The sequence below is a fragment of the Lathyrus oleraceus genome, chromosome 1 (assembly GCF_024323335.1).
Source record: "Lathyrus oleraceus cultivar Zhongwan6 chromosome 1, CAAS_Psat_ZW6_1.0, whole genome shotgun sequence".
In the NCBI taxonomy this organism is placed as follows: domain Eukaryota; kingdom Viridiplantae; phylum Streptophyta; class Magnoliopsida; order Fabales; family Fabaceae; genus Lathyrus; species Lathyrus oleraceus.
The window spans coordinates 456,037,093-456,057,273 of NC_066579.1; the positions used below are offsets into that span (position 1 = coordinate 456,037,093).

Sequence of the window (20,181 nt, forward strand, 5' to 3'; positions counted from 1 at the left end):
ATAAAGACTACGACAACGACAATAAAAATGACAACGACAATGACAACAACAACAATAAAAATGACAACGACAATGACGACAATAACAATAACAATAACAATACCAACAACAACAACAATAATAACAACAACAACATCAGTAAAACAAAATCAATATAATCGCTAAACATTAAATCTCAAAAACAACAAAAAAACAAAATCAATAATATCAATAAACTGTAAATCTCAATAACAACAACAACAACCATAAAACAATAAAAACAAAATCAATAGAATCATTAAATATTAAATCTCAACAACAACAACCTCAAAGCAATGAAAACTAAGTATAATCGTTAACCATTAAATCTCAACAACAATAACAACCACAACAACAACAAAAAAAACTAAATTAATAGAATCGTTAAACATTAAGTCTCAATAACAATAACAAAAACAACTAAAAATTAACAACAACAACAAACAACAACAACAAAATCAGTAAAATCATTAAATATAAAATTTCAATAATAAAAACAACAATATTTAATATTTTACCTGACAAAACAACAATAAATATTGTTAACTTGAAATCAAGTTTTTCTTGCCCCGTTCAAGCTGGAGAAGAGATGATGGAATTCTAAAACTCGTTAATGAAAGGAATGATGTTTTCTAGTTTCATTTATGGAAGAAATGGTGTTTTCAACTTTTGTTAATGGAGAAATAAATTTTCATAAATAGAAGATGAAGTTTGGAGGTAAAAGATAAAGTTCATTTAAGTTCGTCTAGGAAAAAGTGAATGAACGTGGAACGTTATATATCTTTGAAATTTAATGTATTTTTAACTTAAATTTTTTTATAAAAAAATAGGAATTCCAACCGTGGTGAAAATTATCTTTAAAATAAATAAAAATAAAACTGTTGGTGTTGTGATTTGAACCCATATGACCCGACATCACTTTTCACCAATGTTGAAATTCCAATTGTGATAAAAAGTGGCTTAAAAATAAATAATAAATAAAATTAGTGGTGCTAGAATTCGAACTTATGACCGGACAAAAACAAAGTTGCTACTGAGATTCGAACTCATGACCAAATCCCACTTTTTCCCACGTTTGAAAACTTTGACTGTGATAAAAAGTGTCTTACAAATAAAAATGAAAAGAATACACTTAATTGAATAGATTCTACCATTGTTGATAACTGGCCTAGATGAAATTTTGTTACGAAATCTACTTTTTGTAGTAGTGTTTTCTTTTTTGCACTCAAAGTTGATATAGGTAGGATTTCACGAGTCTGCATATCAATTTCAAGTTGATCTATATGTAAACCAAATTTTAGTAAATTTAGCGATGGAATCACGCCTTTTTCAGTTGGATTAATAGTAAACATGACTAAACTTCTGTGCAATTGGATAAACTTGGAGAAATATGACAAATATTTTAATTTGTTGAGAAAATTACACCAGAGATCCTTTAAGTTATATTATTGTAATAGGTTGCAGGGACAGAACCAAAAATTTTAAATTTAATTATACCAGGGGTCCTTTAAGTTTTAATTTGTTGACAAAATTACACCAGAGGTCCTTTAAATTATATATAATGAGATTTATCTTAAGAAGATATTTAATAATTTTTCAATTTAATTATCAACAAAATTATTTATTTATCTATTTATATAATAAAAGTGGGAATATGGTAGGTCGGGGACCTTAGTAAACTTGAGCTTAGACTACAAAAAATTTTAAGGTTTGAGTTTGACATTTAACTTGTAAGTTTTTTTTATATCTGATTTAACCTTTTCAAAAGTTTGGCATGATCTTAGAGTTTTTTTAAGATTCTATTTCATATTAAAATTTTCAAATAGTCAATTTTATTTTTTTTATTCATAAACCACATGGTCTTTTATATACTATTTAACCTATTTTATTATAAATATGCATATATGGACGAATCTATAAGACATCATATGCTTTTTTAATAGCTTAATCATAACCTATTTAACTAAATATACTTTAAAAAAAATGAAGTCTAACTTTTTATTAAATAGACAAGATTTGGTCAGACTTAAATAGATCATGCTATAGATCCTTCTAAATTGGTCTATCGATATATATAATTAATTAATCATAATACGAGTAGTTGTTTGCAATATTTTTTGATGATATCTTATAGTTAAAATAAAAACAAATGAAATATTTTTTTTTTAATTTTAATGATTTTTTAAATAAAGCATAAAATTAATTTGACTATATTTTAGTTGAATATATTTTGATTTTAAAATTGATTTTCAAATTAAAAAATTCACAATAATTTTGAACGGCCTAAATAATTATTTAAATAATATATCTATAACAAAAATATTCTTTCAATTAATTGACGGGACTCTAAACAATTATTTATATAACATATGTTAATATGTAATTTTTAATAGGAAGAATATTTTTTAATTAATTGAAGGGTTATATTATTTTAAATAAATATAGTATAATTATATTTAAATATATTTTAAAAAAATAGTGGGGGCACATGTCCCATATCAATCTACATACCTTCGTCCATGATAGGTTGGTCTTTAAATTTTTCTTTGTAACAACTTGATCAATTAAAACAACTCTACATCATTTTTCTCATATTTTGAATATTTAAAAATGTGTGATTATTATATTTTTTGTTGCAATTCATCATTTTATATCACTCAAAATAATTGCATCCACAATTAGTCTCTTCATTCTATTAAAAATTGGTAATAGTACACGCGTTTGGTAACTTAAAGGATCAATTTTTAAAAAAAAAATTTTAACAAAATAACTTAAAAGACCTCTGGTGTAATTTTACCAAATTTGTTCATATAAATTTTTAACTGGTTTCTTTTTCTTCTTTACTAGATTTTTTTTATAATTGAAATGAATATTTTAATTGATGAAAGATTTAATATTTTATAAAATTATATAGATCAGATAAATATTATTTTAATGATAGAAAAATTCTTTTCAGCTACAAATCGAATATACGAGTCAATTTCGCATATCAACCTTTTTTTTTTTTCTTGAAGTCTCAATTCAGACAACCTTAGCTACACTTACCATTTTCAAACGCCTCAAAGTTATGCTTCTCTTACCTTCTAATTATATTTCATAATGTTGATACCTTGTTGAATTTTAAAAGATATAGAAAGACATTGATAGCAATCAAGTTAGCCCAAAAGAGTTATTTCAAAGTCACTCCAATTAAGAGACTTTGTTCCTTAATCGTCTAGAGTTATTATTATTAGTAGTATTGTGTTATTTTGTCTAACTCCTTCAAGTGAACCTGACACAGTAGTGAATTGCCCATTAGGGTTACTCTAGTATTTAAGATGTAACTTCCTAATGAAATGGATATGACTATTTAGAATTATATTTTACTGCTCGTATATCATATTTACCCTTAAACCCCTATAATTTTGAAAATATGGTAATCAACACATATTTTCCCAATATGCATATACCCATACCCTTTCCCTGCCCCACACAAGGCCAGCTCTAACCAATACTCAAATATACTCACCACCATCACAACTACCACCACTCTTTTTTGGTCAACCACAAACATTTATACACTCTGCTTAGGGCTGGACAACGGGCCGGGTTGGGCGGGTTCGGGCCCAAAATCAACACCCAGTCCGGGTTCGGGCCCAAAATCAACACCCAGTCCAACCCGCAGATACATTAGTGTGGCCCATTTCCGCCCAATTTTAACATTGATTTAGCCGGGTTGGGTCCAGACGGATTGCGGATTAAAACGGACGGGTTCCTCGGGTTATTGGACTAAAAATATTTAAAGATCCATTTAAAATTTCTAACTTTTTCATAAAACTTCGGTACAGATTTTACATTATAAAATTTTCAAATTCAATAACACAATTTATGTCAATTATTTTTAATTGTACCCACATGCTGAATATTAAATACTATACAATTTATAAATATTAAATTATACAATAACTAATAATATTAATTGGCTAATACAAATCAAAAGCAAAAAAAAAATTAATGGGAATTAATTAATTTACAATTGAATTACTCATCAATATAGAACCAATGGAGACTCTTTTTCTTCAATCTAAAAAAATACATATAAATATAAGTTAAACAAAAAGAACAAGCTAAAGAACTTGTTTGCAGTAAAGAGCAGTTTCAAATGCAATGCTCAATCCTTTAATCCTATTTGCTTCCCATTACCTTAGCATTGCTACTTTACTCTTTATAGCTAACTTTTCCATCCTTAACAAGTGTTGGAGAACTATAATTAATACTAATATACCCCAAAATCTGAGATCCACATCTGCATAACAGCACCATACAATTCCAAAAGAACACAAAATCATCAGATTCAAAAGGCCTTAATATTATACAATTTAAAGGTTCACAGTGTAAGCGTAACCGCAATTTAAAACTATGATAAGATTGATTATCAAACAAGTTTTTATTCTCACCTCAGAAATTGGGAACTCAACAGCATGTTTTGTTGCTGGTTTGATAATAACCTCTGTAGCAGGGTCAGCCGTGGTGAATTCCTGTTCGCCTTCTCTGCTAAGTCCTCCATATTGAACTGGCACTTGCTCAGGAGCTATATATCTGTTCCAGTCAAATATTTATCAATAAGAGCTTACTAAATAACAACATCAATAATGATATATTAATAAGGTATGTTCCCAAAGGATCCAAAATTTATCAGCAACTATAACTGCAGCCGCATCTAGGACTGGAATCTGAACTACAAAGTCGAGGTTTTCTAGGTCTCTGCAACCATAACGCAACTATAGTTGAGGCTACACCAACTGTATTTGATCAAACTCTAGCAATACCACCAGGGATTGAATTATGACTTAACTCCTTGGCATGAGTGGTGTTTGACATCAATTTTTCACAATATCAAGAATAGCAACGTAAAACTACTTTGTAGGCAATTTAAAACCTTGTTGGTTGGAATAAGTGGTATTTGACATAGTTTTCACAATATCAAGCATGGCAGCAAAAAACTACTTTATAGCCAGATTTATAACCTTATAGGGTGATAATAAAACCAATAACTTTCTTCTTATGGGCTAAAAAACATGACTCATATTTACGATGAAACACTAAAAAAAGGAGAAGGAAAGACTTACTTGAAAAGGGTATCAGAAGATTTGGAGGAGCCAGCAAATACAAATTTGCTCTTGGTCCTCTGTGTCAGGAAAGGACTAATCATCCTAGAAAAGGCAAGGTACCACCAAGGAACATTGATAAAAATCTACACAAACAGAAACAAACAAAAAAAGGCACCAAATTAAGCAACGATATTAGTCACTAAACATGAAAAACTCCAACATATTTAAAAAAATCAAGATAACTGTTAATAACCTGTTTGGCAACAAATTCGGGGTAGTTATCCTGAAGCAATTGAAGTGCCTGATTAGTAGCTTGTCTAAGCTCCTTCTTAACAAATCCAGGAGAATTTTTAAGATCATTAATTTGAACAATAGTAGCGATTCCAGATGGAGCAAAGTCGAGTTTTCTAACACTTTTCTCCAATGACTGAATCCTCCAACGGATAAACTTGTTTCTCTTCTCGTCGTCAGAGAAACTTTTTTGATACAATTCCTTGTTCTCAAACTCGCCAAAAACATTGTAGTAAACCGGATGACCTTCTTTGTCATAACCATTGGTGAAAACAACTTTGTCCCAATCAGTTCCAAGGCTTCGAAAATGAAATTCAAGCTTTGACAGAAATCAGGCATCGTAACATCATAAAGCTCTACGGATATTGTCAACATTCAAGATTCTCATTTTTGGTTTATAAGTTCTTGGAAGGTGGAACTTTGACTCAAATGCTAAACAATGACACAAAAGCCACTGCATTTGATTGGGAAAAGAGGGTGAATGTTGTTCGAGGCGTGGCTAATGCTTTGTCCTATATGCATCACGACTGCATACCTCCGATAGTTCATCGTGACATATCAAGCAAGAATGTTCTTTTGGATTCATCCTATGAAGCTCAACTTTCAGATTTTGGAACAGCCAAGTTTCTAAAGCCTGATTCAAGCAGCTGGACCACATTTGCAGGCACCTTTGGGTATGCAGCTCCAGGTTAGTTAGCCCCTTTTCCTCTGCGTAAGCAAAAGCCGTGTTTTATGAGTGTTAACTTTTAAGTTTTCTGAAGTAACTCTGATACTCTCAGCAGTAAGAGAAAAAGAAAAGTTTCATTTGATGAGTGACATATAAGAATAACAAACACTATTTGAAATGAGTATAAATGCTAAAAATACGTTGTATCACTTCCTAGAATTCTAGAAAATTGAAGTGAAGACCAAAAGAAACTACCTGCACACTCAAAAGTAAAAAATGAACTACAATAGATTTGCAATTTTAAAACCATACAAGGGTGCAAATTTCCACATTTCACAAGCCTCTTCACTCATGGTTAAAGCTGTAACTATACTGTATGCTAGTAAAACCACAATGCATTTATCTTCTGTGAGAGAGTACAGAACTAGCATAGATAAAATTAATGTTATGATTATAATTTGAGATTTAAACTTCACGAATCACATGATGTTTAATGCAGCAATTTGTGACTGAATACAGACGAATCATGTGAAACTGAGAAAGCTTACTGACGCCCTTGATGATGGCCAAGTATTCAGTGCTCCAAAAGTTCAATCTTTGCAAGATGATTATTCATACGATGAGTATCGTCAGCTGACAATCGATCACCAACCATAAGTTTGTACTGTTCAAATTTTGCTTTTTCGCACTTCAATGCGGCGGTTTTAGAAGCCTGTAAATTTCCTGAACCAAAGTTACAATTTCATTAGATTTATACGTTCCTGAATCAAACTAATATGCAGAACATGATAGCGTGATGCATCATGAATTCTTGTTAATTGAAAAATAAAGAAAAGCAATGCAATCTGTATCTAAATGTTACAAAACACAGTCCATCATGTAGTATTTGTTCTTACCAGATAAATCAAGTAAATTAAACACCACTGGAAAATTTCCAATACTTCTAACCATAGTAATAGAAGCCCATACTTTTTCATGCTCCTCTCTTGAAGCTCTAATAATGCACACATTAGTGATTGGATTCACATACTTAACTGCACACAGATCCAAAAGTGAAAACTATCAAATACAAAAATTAGAATTTAACTCGATTACATTAGAACAAGAATTATCAGCAACAGGTTTGTTACTCACCCTGAAATGATCCTAGTGATGCCGCCAAACCACACTCCCCAAAATTCACCATGATGCTATCTTTTATAGCATTAGAGATATTAAACTGAGTAATTATAATAGAATCACCCGATGCTTGTTCTCTATTAGGATTCATAAAAACCTCCATCACCATGTACCTGTTTTTGAACACCATCGCTCTTTTTCTAGAACCCAAAAACAAAGTTTCAAACTATCACAATAAAATCAAATCTGAAAAACCGAGAATACAAACTAAACCTAACCGATGCAAAATAAGAAAATAATTAGAAGGATGCAAACAAAACTTACAAGAACGGATAAATAGAGAAAACTCTAATTTAGAAAACTCCAAAACAATAAGAATACACTATTCTTCGAAACAACAAGAAAGAAAAAGTAAATCTTGAATAAGATGAGTGAATGAGAATCGTGTCTCTTTAGGATTATTGACTGGTTGTGAGTAATAAAACAATTTGAATATGGTGGTGGTGTGTAGTTTTGAAGGTTGGTGGTGGTGTGGGTTGAGGGGATGGATGAAGGTGTGTATCCGGCAGCGGCGGTGACTTGTTAGGGATTTGGATGGTAATGAAAATGAAAGAAGGAAAATGCACAGCAACTTTTAGAAACCTAATATGAAACGTTTTGTTATTACTAGTGGGCGGGTTAGGGTTCCTGCGGTTCACATTTCCTAACCCGGACCCGCCCATACCAAACCAAACCAACCCAAATTTTTGACCCGCTAAACCGTCGGCCCAACTAAACCCGCCCAAAATCTTAATTTTTTTCGGTTTATTGCGGTTTGGGCTGGGTCACGGTTTTTTGTCCAGCCTCTCTGCTAATTCGAATTTAACAGTTGCCCCAACCATCCCATTTCCATCACACTACATTCCACAACATAACCTATTTCCCACTTTCCCATAGAATAATATCTTGCAATCCTCATTTAGAACCCCCAAAATTGAACTAGGGATTTTTGGTGGGACATATATATTAAACTAGTTATTTCATGCTGAACAACTTTTTGCTTTTTATAACATTGCTTATAAAAATTGTTTTCCCATGGCTGCATTTTATATAAAATGGGATGCCCTAGGATGGTACAAGTGGATGTTTCAAAGCCATGAACTTATTGATTGGGAAACTTTTTCCAGGGCTCTTGAACTACGCTTTGGGCCATCATCCTATGATAACCACCAAGCCCGACTATTCAAACTAAGACAACATGGTTCCATTGTTGAATACCAAGTCAATTTTGAAAATTTGGAAAATAGAGTGATATGACTACCACCTGAAGAATACTCAATTGCTTTATATCGGGTTTAATTTCAGAAATTCAAAATGAATGGGTCATTCAATGTCGTTTTACTATTTTCACAAGCTGTGGGATTAGCCAAACTAATTGAGGTTAAACTCAAAGACTCAAAACCTAAATTTACCAAACCATCGAATCTGAATCATACCTCCACCAATGAAAAACTACAATACCAAAAACCACCTTACACTAGCCCAAAAAATTATATTTGGTTGTTGTTTTAGAGGGTGGAGTTGCATAAAGAACCGACATATTTTGAGATTTATCAACGGCTTTATAGAAAATCAAATGAGTGGTTTATTAACACAAGCTAAGATAGTTGTATATAGTCATTTCTCTTTTTTTTTATATCTTTTATAAATATAAATATAAACTAATAGCAGTTTTTTATAGGAAATGTAGTAAACTCAAATATTTGAGAAAAACTCTCAAAGTGGTGAGAGTATCAGCGAGCAATCTACCCAACAATCTGATAATGATGTATACATGGAAGTTGTTGGAGCATAAGCAAAAAAGGACACATATTTGGATTAAGATCTTAAGCTTCTAATGTCAAAGAATCTTTAAAATTCTCATCTTTTATGCATAATGATGTGTCGTCAGTATGGAGGCTAAGATTGAAGCATTAACGGCAGAACTTGAGAAGAAAAATCTTGAACAAGAAATGATAAAACAAAAAATGGAGCACTGAGAGAGAATATTTCAAAATTTTATGCCTAGTTTTAATCAAAATTGTGTTGACAGTAGTAACATGACTAAAATTAGATACCACAACAACAAAGTTAAATAGGGTTTAAAATAGTGTTTTTACTCTTAATAATTGAAGATATCCAATTTAATTTGGTAAATAAACAAAAACTTCTTATTAACCAATCCCCTTTCCCATCAATATCAATAGAAGTGTGCTCCTTCCAATCAGATGTAGAGTTGTGGTTTTTATTATTATTTCCCTAAAATTTGTCAAAATAAAAACCAATAAATGAAGATTGATTCTACATAGTTTCCATCACCACTAGTAAAATAAGTCTATGGAACGTGAAGATTTTGCTATTATCAAATGGAATAATTTTGGTTCAGAGATTAATCTGGTAAATCAAACAAATCAAAGTTATTAACTTCAAAACAACAGATTAAAGAAGAGATTTAGGAAGTGAAGGAGAAACATCAAAATTGTCAAAGAATAAAATTAGGAATGAGAGATTACGAGCATGATAGCAAGGGGTTGTAGGAAATTTTCTGAGCACAGATCTAAAAATCCAAATCGAAAAAAATTTAAGAGATAAAAGACATACTTACCTTGAAGAGAGACAAAGAGGTAATACAAAGCGACAACTTCGTAGAAAACGGTCGGAACGATGAAGGCGGAAGTGTTGAGGGTTTGAGGAAGATGAAAACGGAGACTAGGGTTCTTTGAAGAGAAAGCACGCAAAAAAGATCTTTTAGTCTAAAATGCATTTATTTTGTTTTTCTAAATTTATTAAAATATTTTTTAAGTTATTAACTTATTTATTCTATTTTATTCATTTTATAAAATTAGCCTACTTAATTTGTTTTGCATTTATATATGAGCTTAAAGTCGGTGTAAAAAAATATTACATTGATATCCAATCAAAATATTTTATATTGTCAAATTATAACAGTATTTTAAAAATAAAAGCGTGATGTGACATGATACTTGGGTATCATTGGTTGAGCATATTCCTTTTTCTCTTTATATATTTATAGTAAAATATAATTAGTATAGTGATACTAATTAATTAATATAGTATTTCAATATTAAAGTGTAATTTCATTTAAAATCACAATAATAAAGTTGTGATGATCAAATTTTTCTAATACTTAGAATAATTTAATTTTCATGTAATTAAAAAAAATCATGAAATTCTCAAAAACAAAGATCATTGTTACAAATCTTTAGTTATCTTACAAAATCTTTTTATAGTTTGTAAGGTCACATACTTTTTATGGTAATATTGATATGAAGTTTAATCTTTAGTTACTTTGATTTTAGTTAGATATATATGATCTTTTTATTTTTTTTAAACATGTTAAAGTTTAATATCATGTAATGATTTGTAAGAACAACATGTATTTTATGGGAAAGGTGAATGAAACTTGACTTTTAAACATCTTTAATTAAGTAAGAATATAAAAGATTATTCTAAAAATTCTAGAGACAGATTTCTGAGACAATTTGTTTTTAATATTTAATTTGAATAGAGATGGAATTGTTTGTGTTTGAGACTTACTATGAGAGACAGGATCATATGACTCAGAGACGACTATGTTATAATGTCAAATATTATTTGATCGTCTAAGACGGAATATATTTGTCTCAAGTTAGAGACGAGACAACATTTCCATCTCTGATCAACTTGCGACGAATTTGGTAATAACGGATGTTGATCTGTCTTGAATTCCGTCTCTAACAGGTTAAGTGGCATAATTTTTATGTTTGAGAGAATGATTTCGCCTATCTCTATATTTAATTTTTCTAGTAGTGATAGGAGATTGCACTTAAAGTTTTAGTGCATTTATGTTTATGTAGTACCTTTTATTTTTTATTATTATACTTTTTTTTTAAAAGATACTACTGAAGGTATCAAGATTTATAGTTTATGCATAGTTCAGGATAAAAATGTTTGTTGTTTGATGCAGAAATCAAGTGAATTGCGAGAGCAACTCTAGTGTTGGACTCTCTCTCCTCTAGTTTCTCCTTTCTCTATTTTTTTTTATTCTTGTCTTCTTCTTTTTTTTATCTTCTTTTGTATTGTTCTTCTTATTAATGAAAAATATTTTTCATTTCTCTTGTTTTTACTCTTTATTTTGCATTTTACTTTCAGTTATGCTATTTCGGTTTTTTATTATTTTTTATTGATGACAAAGTGGGAGAAAATGAATATGATTTTGATATATCTTGTGACCCTAATAAAACCAAAACAATGCTAAAATCAAGCTAAACAACAATATTATTTTTCTAAGTCTCAATTCAGGGGGAGCTTACAAACCTCACTTTGAAGAAACTAATAAAAATTGATAAATTCCTAGGGGGAGCTTACAAATCTCACTCTGAAGAAACTATGAAATTTATTAACTATAAAACTCAGGGGGAGCATATAAACCTATCTCTGATATTTTATAAATATGGTTATCAAAGTAAAAAGTGTTCATCAAAATATATGGATTTGTCATCATCGAAAATGGGAGATTGTTGGAATAAGTTTAGTTCTACAACTATCCTTGAGTTCTGATGATAACAAAATGTAGAGAATAATTTTGTACTCTAACTATTTTTCTGAGTGTGCAGAAAATAACACCCAAATTCTGACTCTAAAGACATCCAGACTTTAAACCAAAAGATATATTGAAAGTGTATTTACAAAGAAGTCAACTCCGATCTGTCAAATCTACGATTCTGAATAGAAACCATCCAGATATACTTTGATAAAGGTTATGACTACCAACTTGTGAAAGTCTCAGAACCATGTTCTCCAAAGACTCTGAAAGTCTCACCAAATTCTGAAGATAGACTCTAAACTCTACTCAAACTTCATCAACATGTATTAGAGCATCTAACTAGAAGATTTAAATCAAAAGTTCAACGACTAATTGATGTGACAGAAGTACAAAAGTAAATCTAATTTCTATGTAAAGTATTGTACTTTATACCAAAGAAGTTTCTCACATCCCATCATCCTCACCAACTCTCTGCTGCAATCGTCACTCTAATATTGCAAAATAAAGTGACCTTCATACAACGATTACATTGAGAATATTCCAACTTCAGCCTCCAATGGATCTATTTGTTCCTATATAAAGAGTTCTCTTGAAGTTTGAAAAATATAGAGAACTGATTTCTTATCAACGCATACACTCAAAGAGCATACGTAAAAAAAATTAAAATAAAAGAAGTGTTTCTCACACTCATACACTTAGAATATTTTCTTTGAATATCTTTGTTAAGTGTAACATTTGATTTAAACTCGTGTATCTTCTTGTTGAAGTATCTTTTAAACACAAAATTTGTTTATCTTAATAACCTTTGGTTAATTTTCTTGAGAGACTAAGTGTAGTCATAATTCTAAAGAAGTCATTGACAATTAGTCTTTGAGTTATAATTCTTTGAGAGACTAAGGTATAATCATAATTTCTCAAGAAGTCTTATAGTGTGTGTCTTTGAGTTTGTTGTAATCAGATTGATTACTAGATTAAGTCCTTATTGAGAAGGAAAATCACTCAGGTGGGTGGACTGAGTTTAGCTTCGTTAATAACGAACCATGATAAAAATATTTGTGTTCTTATCTTTATTAATATCTTTGTTGATTGAGATATTGAGTTGCACAAATTTTTAAAATTCAGAAACCCAATTCAAACTCCCTTCTTGTGATTCTTGCACACCTTCAGAATTGACTTTCAAATCAGAGTACCTCTAGAAAGAGGTTCATACAAATCTTAGACGAGGATTTTCGAGCGGGTTTCAGAGATATTTATATGTTAGTTAGTGATAAAAAATATAAAATAAAGTCGACCACATGAATGAAAAAAACCAGACAAAGGAGAATGACTATAGAGTATGATAATACATTACATGACAACAAGAAAAAGAAAAAGAAACATGATAGCTTACATAAAGGTTTATTGGAAATAACTAAGACTCTGTTTAGTAAAAGGAGTGGTTGACTAATAAGCTAGCTTATAGCTTATGGCTGATGGTTGATGACTGATGACTGATAATTTATAATTTATAGATGATGGTTGATGACTGATAACTGATAAGTTAATTGAAGTGTTTAGTAAAATTAACGGTTAACTAACTTATAAATGTAAAATGACATCAAAACCATTTAATTCATATTTATTTTATTTTAAATTAAAATAAATTAGAAAGGATAAAAGAGGATTTTTGTTAAAATAATAAAGATAAAAATGAAAGAAAAGATGATAAACTATAAACTATAAGATAAAACAATATTTAAAATAACATTTAGAAAATAAGATATAACCATGTAAAATAAGTTATAAATTTATGATGAAAAGATCATTATTAAACAGATCTAAATTATTATATGAGCTTATAAATTATAAGTTATAAACTAAAAAATGTAGCTTATCAAACACAACTTAAATAAATTTCAAAATTTTATGTTCAATCTATTTTTAAGATTTCCGAATTATGAATATAATTGATTTTAATTTTAGAAATTTTTAGTTTGCGAATGGCAAGGAAGAATAATTATTAGTTTAACACATAGATGAAGTTTTGGTGAGGGTTCGGGTGAGATTATTTTAGGGGTAGAACAAGGGTACGGGATATAAAAGAGTATAATAAAACATATTTAGTTTCTTTTAGATTTGTTGAAAACCTAAAATGACGTTTTCACCAAAAGCACAAACAAAGGACACCCCTATAAAAAAAAACTATATCTAAAAAACACTATTAAATATAAAAACCACTATTAAATGTTTGTTTTATTTTTATATTTTTTTGTTAGCACCATATAATAGACCTTTTAAGAAAAAGGGTATTCCAGGGCCACCCTATCTTCATGCCCAACCAAAAAAAAAAACATTTATTAAAAAGTATTATTAAATTAGTGTTATTATAAATAAAAATTACAGTAGTGATTATGTATCTAATATGAATGAAAATATAGAATAAGTCATATCATGCAAAATTAAATAAAATTTTTTTATTAAATAATTTTATCAACAAAATTATTGATCTTACAATACTTGTGCATAAACACCTTCTCATCCAATCATGCATTATTGTAAAAAATAGCTTTACCATAGTTCAAAAAAAAATCCTTCTTTTACAATGTCGAAAGGTTAAAAATGTATATTTTTTAATCTCGTTATTAGATAAAGTAAAGAACAAATACAACACACTAGTAATAATTATCAATTTATAAAGGATTCTTACAAATTTAAAGTGCAAAAACTACTATTTAATTATTTATAGGAGAGCATGAACAAATTGTATTCTATTTTTTATATGCAAAGTGGAAAAAATATAGTTAGAATTCTAAAAAATATTTTTTTTTTTTTATTCTATGTTATTCATTAGTTTTTATCACAACACAAGTTGTTGGTAAGTCATTGTTTTATTATTTTTTGGATTTATTATTTAATTTATATTCTACACATAATCTTTTATCAAATTTTCATAATATTATTTATCATGTTTTTTATTACAGGAAAACATATTAAATTGTCCCAAACCTTTATTTAAAGATATAAGTGTTTCGTGCGTTGAAATTTTTTGTATTTATCGTGTCAATCTTCATTGAATCTATGAGTTTCAAACTCTTGAGATACTAAAATGTCCTGTGGAGAAGAATAAGTTACTATGCTAGAAAAAAATTAATATTCATTTTTTATAGAATATCCAATAAGCTGTTATTAAATTATTTATGGTAGGAAAACCTTAAAGTTTTTATATGGTTTTCTTTACCTAGTTTGATAAACTTTACATTTATGATTTTTTACTCGAAAATTATAACAAGACAATGAGAATATTACTTCAGTTGTTTTATTTATTATTTTTTTTTTATTATTTGGTTCAATATTCAATCATTTATGACAATATTTATTTATACTTTTTTACTATTATAAATAAATTTTTAATATTTCTAAATTAATAACTTAATTAAAATTGTGTAATTCACGACATATTTCCACTCGCATTCATGTATATTTTTACCCTTAATTGTTAGGTTTAAAAATAATTGTTCTCTTACTTCAAAATTTGTACCATAACTTTGTTGCACATAAAATTGATATTACTGCTTAGGATTCCATGAGTATGAATATCAATTTTGAGTTGAATTATATATAAATCCCAAATTAGTAAATTCATTAATGGAATCACATTTTCTCAGTTGGATTCATAGTAAATTTAAGTAAATTTGAAAAAAATATGACAAAATTTTCAAACTTTTTCTTATAATTTTTTTTAATTGATTTTTTTTTCTTTAATATTTTTTTTACATGTATGTATTTTTAATAATTGAAATAAATATTCTAACTGTTAGAGTATTTATTATTTTATAAAGTATATAGATTACATAAATATAATTTTTAATATTATTTTAATAATTAAAAATTCTTACCAGCTGCTATGAATATACGAATCAATTTCGCATATTATAAATACCTTCTAAATAATTATAAAGAACTAAAATGAATAAAAACAATAATCTGTCGACAAGTTTTTTTAGATTGACATATGATTCCAAGAACTAACCTTACTATTCCTTGTGTTATAGAGAACTAAAATTAATATTATTTTCATAATAGAACTAAAATTAATATATTCTTTTCATAATAGTCACATGCTATTTTATAGGAATTTTATTAGTATGTGTTAAATAATCATAATCTATATTAATATATAAAGGAAAACATAAATTTGATGTAGTTTTTTTTTTTTTCCAAATACACTCTTTTTAATTTTATTTTAAATCTTAATTTCTTTTTCCCACAAACGGCGGCACCATTTATTATTTTTTACACTATTATCTTTAAGTATTTTATAAATAATTAAAAATAAATTTAAAATTAAATAAAAATATAATACGATTTATATTTTATGCAAATCAATATTTGAGAAAGCGGACAGACGGACACGTGAGTGCCCGTCTGAACGCTAGTAACGATTAAAGAGAAAACTCTCAAAGTTGAAACACAAATTTAAGGTGATTTTGTTGTAAATAAAAATATCATGTTATAATATTCCTCTATCTTATTGATGATACTCGGTGAAAAATATAGTTTTATTAAACATTTGTATATGTTTTTAATAATTTTTGGTTAATTATGTTTAAATTTTATGAAAAAATAGATACAAAATGAAGTGAAGAAACAAAGTAGAAACATGAAAAGCTGAGAAATTGTGAAGAAAAAAATATTTTTCAGTATAATTTACGGCATGAAGTAATATAATCATATTTAAAATTGCATAACTTTGATTGAGACCAAATATTTTGCAAATGAAAGCTAACATCTAGATGTTTATCTTGGATTTTAGTAAACAAGTGTTACTCTTTCAAAATTGATATTTTGCTTATTTACAGGATCGACTAGATTAATCATAGGACATATGTATATAGATTTTTGTTTAAAGTTTTTTTTATTAATAAGTTCTTCGACGATAATGTTGAATTTAAAAGTAATGCAAAGAAGATTTGTGAAAAGTATAAGGAAATAAAATAATTTCGACAGGAATGTAAATGGAATAAAAATGACTTTAATGCAAATAGATTGACATTGAATGAAAATATGGTGTTTTATACGTGCATATTCTCAGAAACTCTTTTCTCAATAACAATAGATATTTTGAGTGATTTGGAGTTTTGTACAATATTGAACACACCGAATCTTAATGTTAAGACTCCTATTTATGCTACTTTGACAGTAACGGTAACAAACGGTATTTTCTCTAGAAAATGACACGTTCTTGCATGTATGTGTTTCGCTTTTCATAGACCTCAAACTCATCTTCGAGTCGTTTCAGATTTTTCCACGTGATATTCATTAGCTATCATCCAATGATGACAAAAAAGTTTTAATGAGTTAGAAACGTGATTTTCACGTGGCAAACTTGTGAAGTGAAAAATCACATCACAAGATTTTTTTTTAAATGAAAAACTATAATTATTGTTTTACATTTTAATATATACTAAAATTAATAATAAAATTGTTATGTTTAAAAAAAATTATTTCATATTATTATATTTAAAAAATAATAATGGTACAAGTTTTATAAAAAAAATGTATAACTTTGTGTGCAATAAGATTTACTATGTGTACAAAGGACATAAAAGTCTGCTCCAAATATTACAAAGATAACAACTACTTGTTTATAAAAAATTAAGATTAATTAACAATGAACAAAATGAAAATTATATAAAGACTCAAATTCTCTTTGTTTTATTCACCACACTACCAAACATTGAAACAACTTTATGAATAAAATTTTAAGAATCAACATAAGAAAAGAAAATAATTCTTAAAAAAAAAGTATATAAAAAAAAACTCTACTAAAAAACAAACAAGTAATTTCATATTATCTGGTTTTTATTTATAATCAAATTTATTTAACTCCTATGTTTATTGTTAGTTGTAAACACCTCCTCAATGAGCCTCCTCAATGATATCTCTGTGTTAATATTTTTTCTTATATATGTTTATCATTCAATATTCATGATGGAATTAAGTTTCATTCTGAATGAACCAGAACTTTTATTTTAATAATCAACACAATTCACACCATTTCCTACCATTTTTGTACTTTTCTCATCTTTAAAAAACTGATAAATAAATATTTACACATAAAATCAACATAGTCTACACATTAAATGTTCTTTTTATTTACTGATTTATCAACAAAAATATTAATTTTTCAACACGCTCTACTATTTCCGCATTGGTGCATAACTTCCAAAAGTAAATCTCCTATAAAACTTGGGAAAGTAAATTACCACCAAATTTATTTTTGCAGCCTTTAAGTTGATTGTAAATACGTGACACATATTGCTTTATCAGGATAATTTTGAAAAATTGTGTAAATATTTAATTGTATGAACAAGTTGGCTTCTGCATCCTACTTTACAAATTCTTTTTCTTTTATGAAAAAATTAAATATTTCTAAAAATATAATTTTTCAAAAAGATACCTGATGCAGCTTTAATCTTCTCTTGCTCCTGATTAGAAATTCCTCCACAATACACTCTCAAAGGTGTTGCTCGAGAAAAGAAAGTCCCAATATGTTCAATATTCCCTAGTGAAAAATCTCTTAAAAAATGAAATCGCACATGAATATGTTTACTTTTTCCGTGAAAAACGCTACACTGACAAGCACATAGAGCTGCTGCGATATATCCGACCTCGGTAGTTGATAAAGTCACCACATATCCAGATGTGCTTCTCGAAGCCTTCATGTGCGATTTCATTTTTTAAGAGATTTTTCACTAGGGAGCATTGAACATATTGGGACTTTCTTTTCTAGAGCAACACCTTTGAGAGACACACCACATATTCACCAAAAACCTTAAGGTGATAGGTGAGTGGGTTCTCTCACTTATAAATGCTCAAGTCTCCACATTATCAACCAATGTGGGACTATTATCCACACTACTCACACTTTCTGAAACCAAAGGCTCGTAATACCATTTACTTGAAGTCGTACACTCCCTTTAGCTACCACTGCCATTCTAGTGTCATTCCCAAGCTTCACTGTTTGTTTAAATCCTTCCTCTAGCTCCGAGAACCATTCTTTGTTTCCGGTCATGTGATTTGAACACCCCGAGTCAAGAAACCAAGTTTCTTCTACTTTGGTTTGACCAGCATCAACATAAGACATTAGCAGAACCTCTTCTCCTTCTTCTACATGTTCAGCGTAGTTATCCCGTTTCTCCCAATCAGGACACTCATATTGAAAGTGTCCCAACTGATGACATTTGAAACATTCTACAGTGGCTCTATTCATAGATGACCTCTCTCTTCCTCTACCTCGACCCACTCAGAATGAGCCTCTGCCCCGTCGTGGTTTGTCGTCATAAGAAATTCTTAATGCTTGTTCTTCCTCCTGATTCCCATGCATTCTTTGCTCTTGAACAAGTAAACTTTCATGGAGCTCATCAACAGTCATAGTATCTATGTCATTTGACTCCTTAATTGAACATACAACATAATTGAATTTGGGAGTCAAAGATCTCAAAATCTTACCCACCAATGTGCTTTGATTCATATCTTCTCCATTCACTTTCATTTTATTTACCACCATGAGGGTTCGTGAAATGAAGCCATCGATCTTTTCTCCTTCTTTCATAACCAGCATTTCAAACTCCTTCCTCAATGCCTGCAGTTGCGCTCTCTTTACTTTGGTTGATCCCTGGTACTTCTGTTTCATTGAATTCCATATCGCCTTTGATGTTCTTTTGTCAAGAATGGTTTCCATGATCTCTCTGTCAATCGCTTGAAAGAGATAGTTCTTAACTTTCAGATCTTTGAGTTTTGTTTCTTCGACACTTTTCCTCTGGGCCTCACTTGCCGAAGAAGTCCCGATTGCTGGTGCTGGAATACCTTCATCCACTAGGTTCCACATCTCTTTGCTCCTCAAGAAATTCTCCATCAACATCGATCAATGATCATAATGGCCGTCAAATCTTGGAGTCACAAATTTCTCAGAGTTTGTCATGCTTCACTCACTCTCACACTCCTATTTAGTCAGCCCCCTTTTGAAAGCTCTGATACCAAATGTTGGAAATCAGAATTAAACAAAGCATCAAAAGTGAGTGGAGGAATGTATATTATTCGATTAATCAGTAGCTAATATATAGCCATCTTACAAGTAAAAAGAAATAACCAACTCTACTCTTTACATGCCTATAGAGTAAAAACACAAACAACAAACCCTATTTCTTCTAAAGAATAGGTCTTATTCAAACAGACTAAGACTAATAAAACAGTAGATTAAGACAATAATAATGTCCACCTAACAAATTAAAATCAGTATTCCATAATTAGGACAAAGAGGAGTAGGGAGAGACGATCCCCTTGTCTTAATCCCTTTTGGCTCTAAGAAACTCACTCTTTTGCCCATTTATTTAATACCTGTATGATACAGTACTCACACAGTTGATGATCCAATTGACAAATTTTTCAGG

At 29.2% G+C, this 20,181-nt stretch overlaps 3 protein-coding genes across 5 annotated transcripts; all 3 read right to left on the reverse strand.

Moving 5' to 3' along the window:
• Positions 1-4,045: 4,045 nt before the first annotated feature.
• On the reverse strand, positions 4,046-5,787 carry LOC127115293 (patellin-5). Its single transcript, XM_051046873.1, has 6 exons — positions 5,773-5,787; positions 5,362-5,718; positions 5,127-5,251; positions 4,455-4,596; positions 4,283-4,303; positions 4,046-4,081 (listed from the first exon to the last, which is right to left on the reverse strand). Exons 1-6 carry the CDS (start codon positions 5,785-5,787, stop codon positions 4,046-4,048), a joined length of 696 nt encoding a protein of 231 aa, XP_050902830.1.
• Positions 5,728-9,960, reverse strand: LOC127084550 (probable ribonuclease P/MRP protein subunit POP5). Of its 3 annotated transcripts, none has more exons than XM_051025033.1 (5): positions 9,809-9,960; positions 7,201-7,385; positions 6,963-7,100; positions 6,615-6,789; positions 5,728-6,107 (listed from the first exon to the last, which is right to left on the reverse strand). In XM_051025033.1, the coding sequence occupies exons 2-4, from the start codon at positions 7,373-7,375 to the stop codon at positions 6,641-6,643; spliced, it is 462 nt and encodes a 153-aa protein (XP_050880990.1). In that variant the 5' UTR covers positions 7,376-7,385; positions 9,809-9,960; the 3' UTR covers positions 5,728-6,107; positions 6,615-6,640. The 3 variants fall into 3 exon arrangements, with proteins under 3 accessions (XP_050880990.1, XP_050880995.1, XP_050881003.1); XM_051025038.1 differs by lacking the exon at positions 9,809-9,960 and adding an exon at positions 7,510-7,647; XM_051025046.1 differs by lacking the exon at positions 9,809-9,960 and having other exon boundaries at positions 6,619-6,789; positions 7,201-7,503.
• Positions 9,961-19,034: 9,074 nt separating this feature from the next.
• On the reverse strand, positions 19,035-19,652 carry LOC127115294 (uncharacterized). The gene has a single exon (XM_051046874.1). It carries the CDS (start codon positions 19,650-19,652, stop codon positions 19,035-19,037), a length of 618 nt encoding a protein of 205 aa, XP_050902831.1.
• Positions 19,653-20,181: the final 529 nt, after the last annotated feature.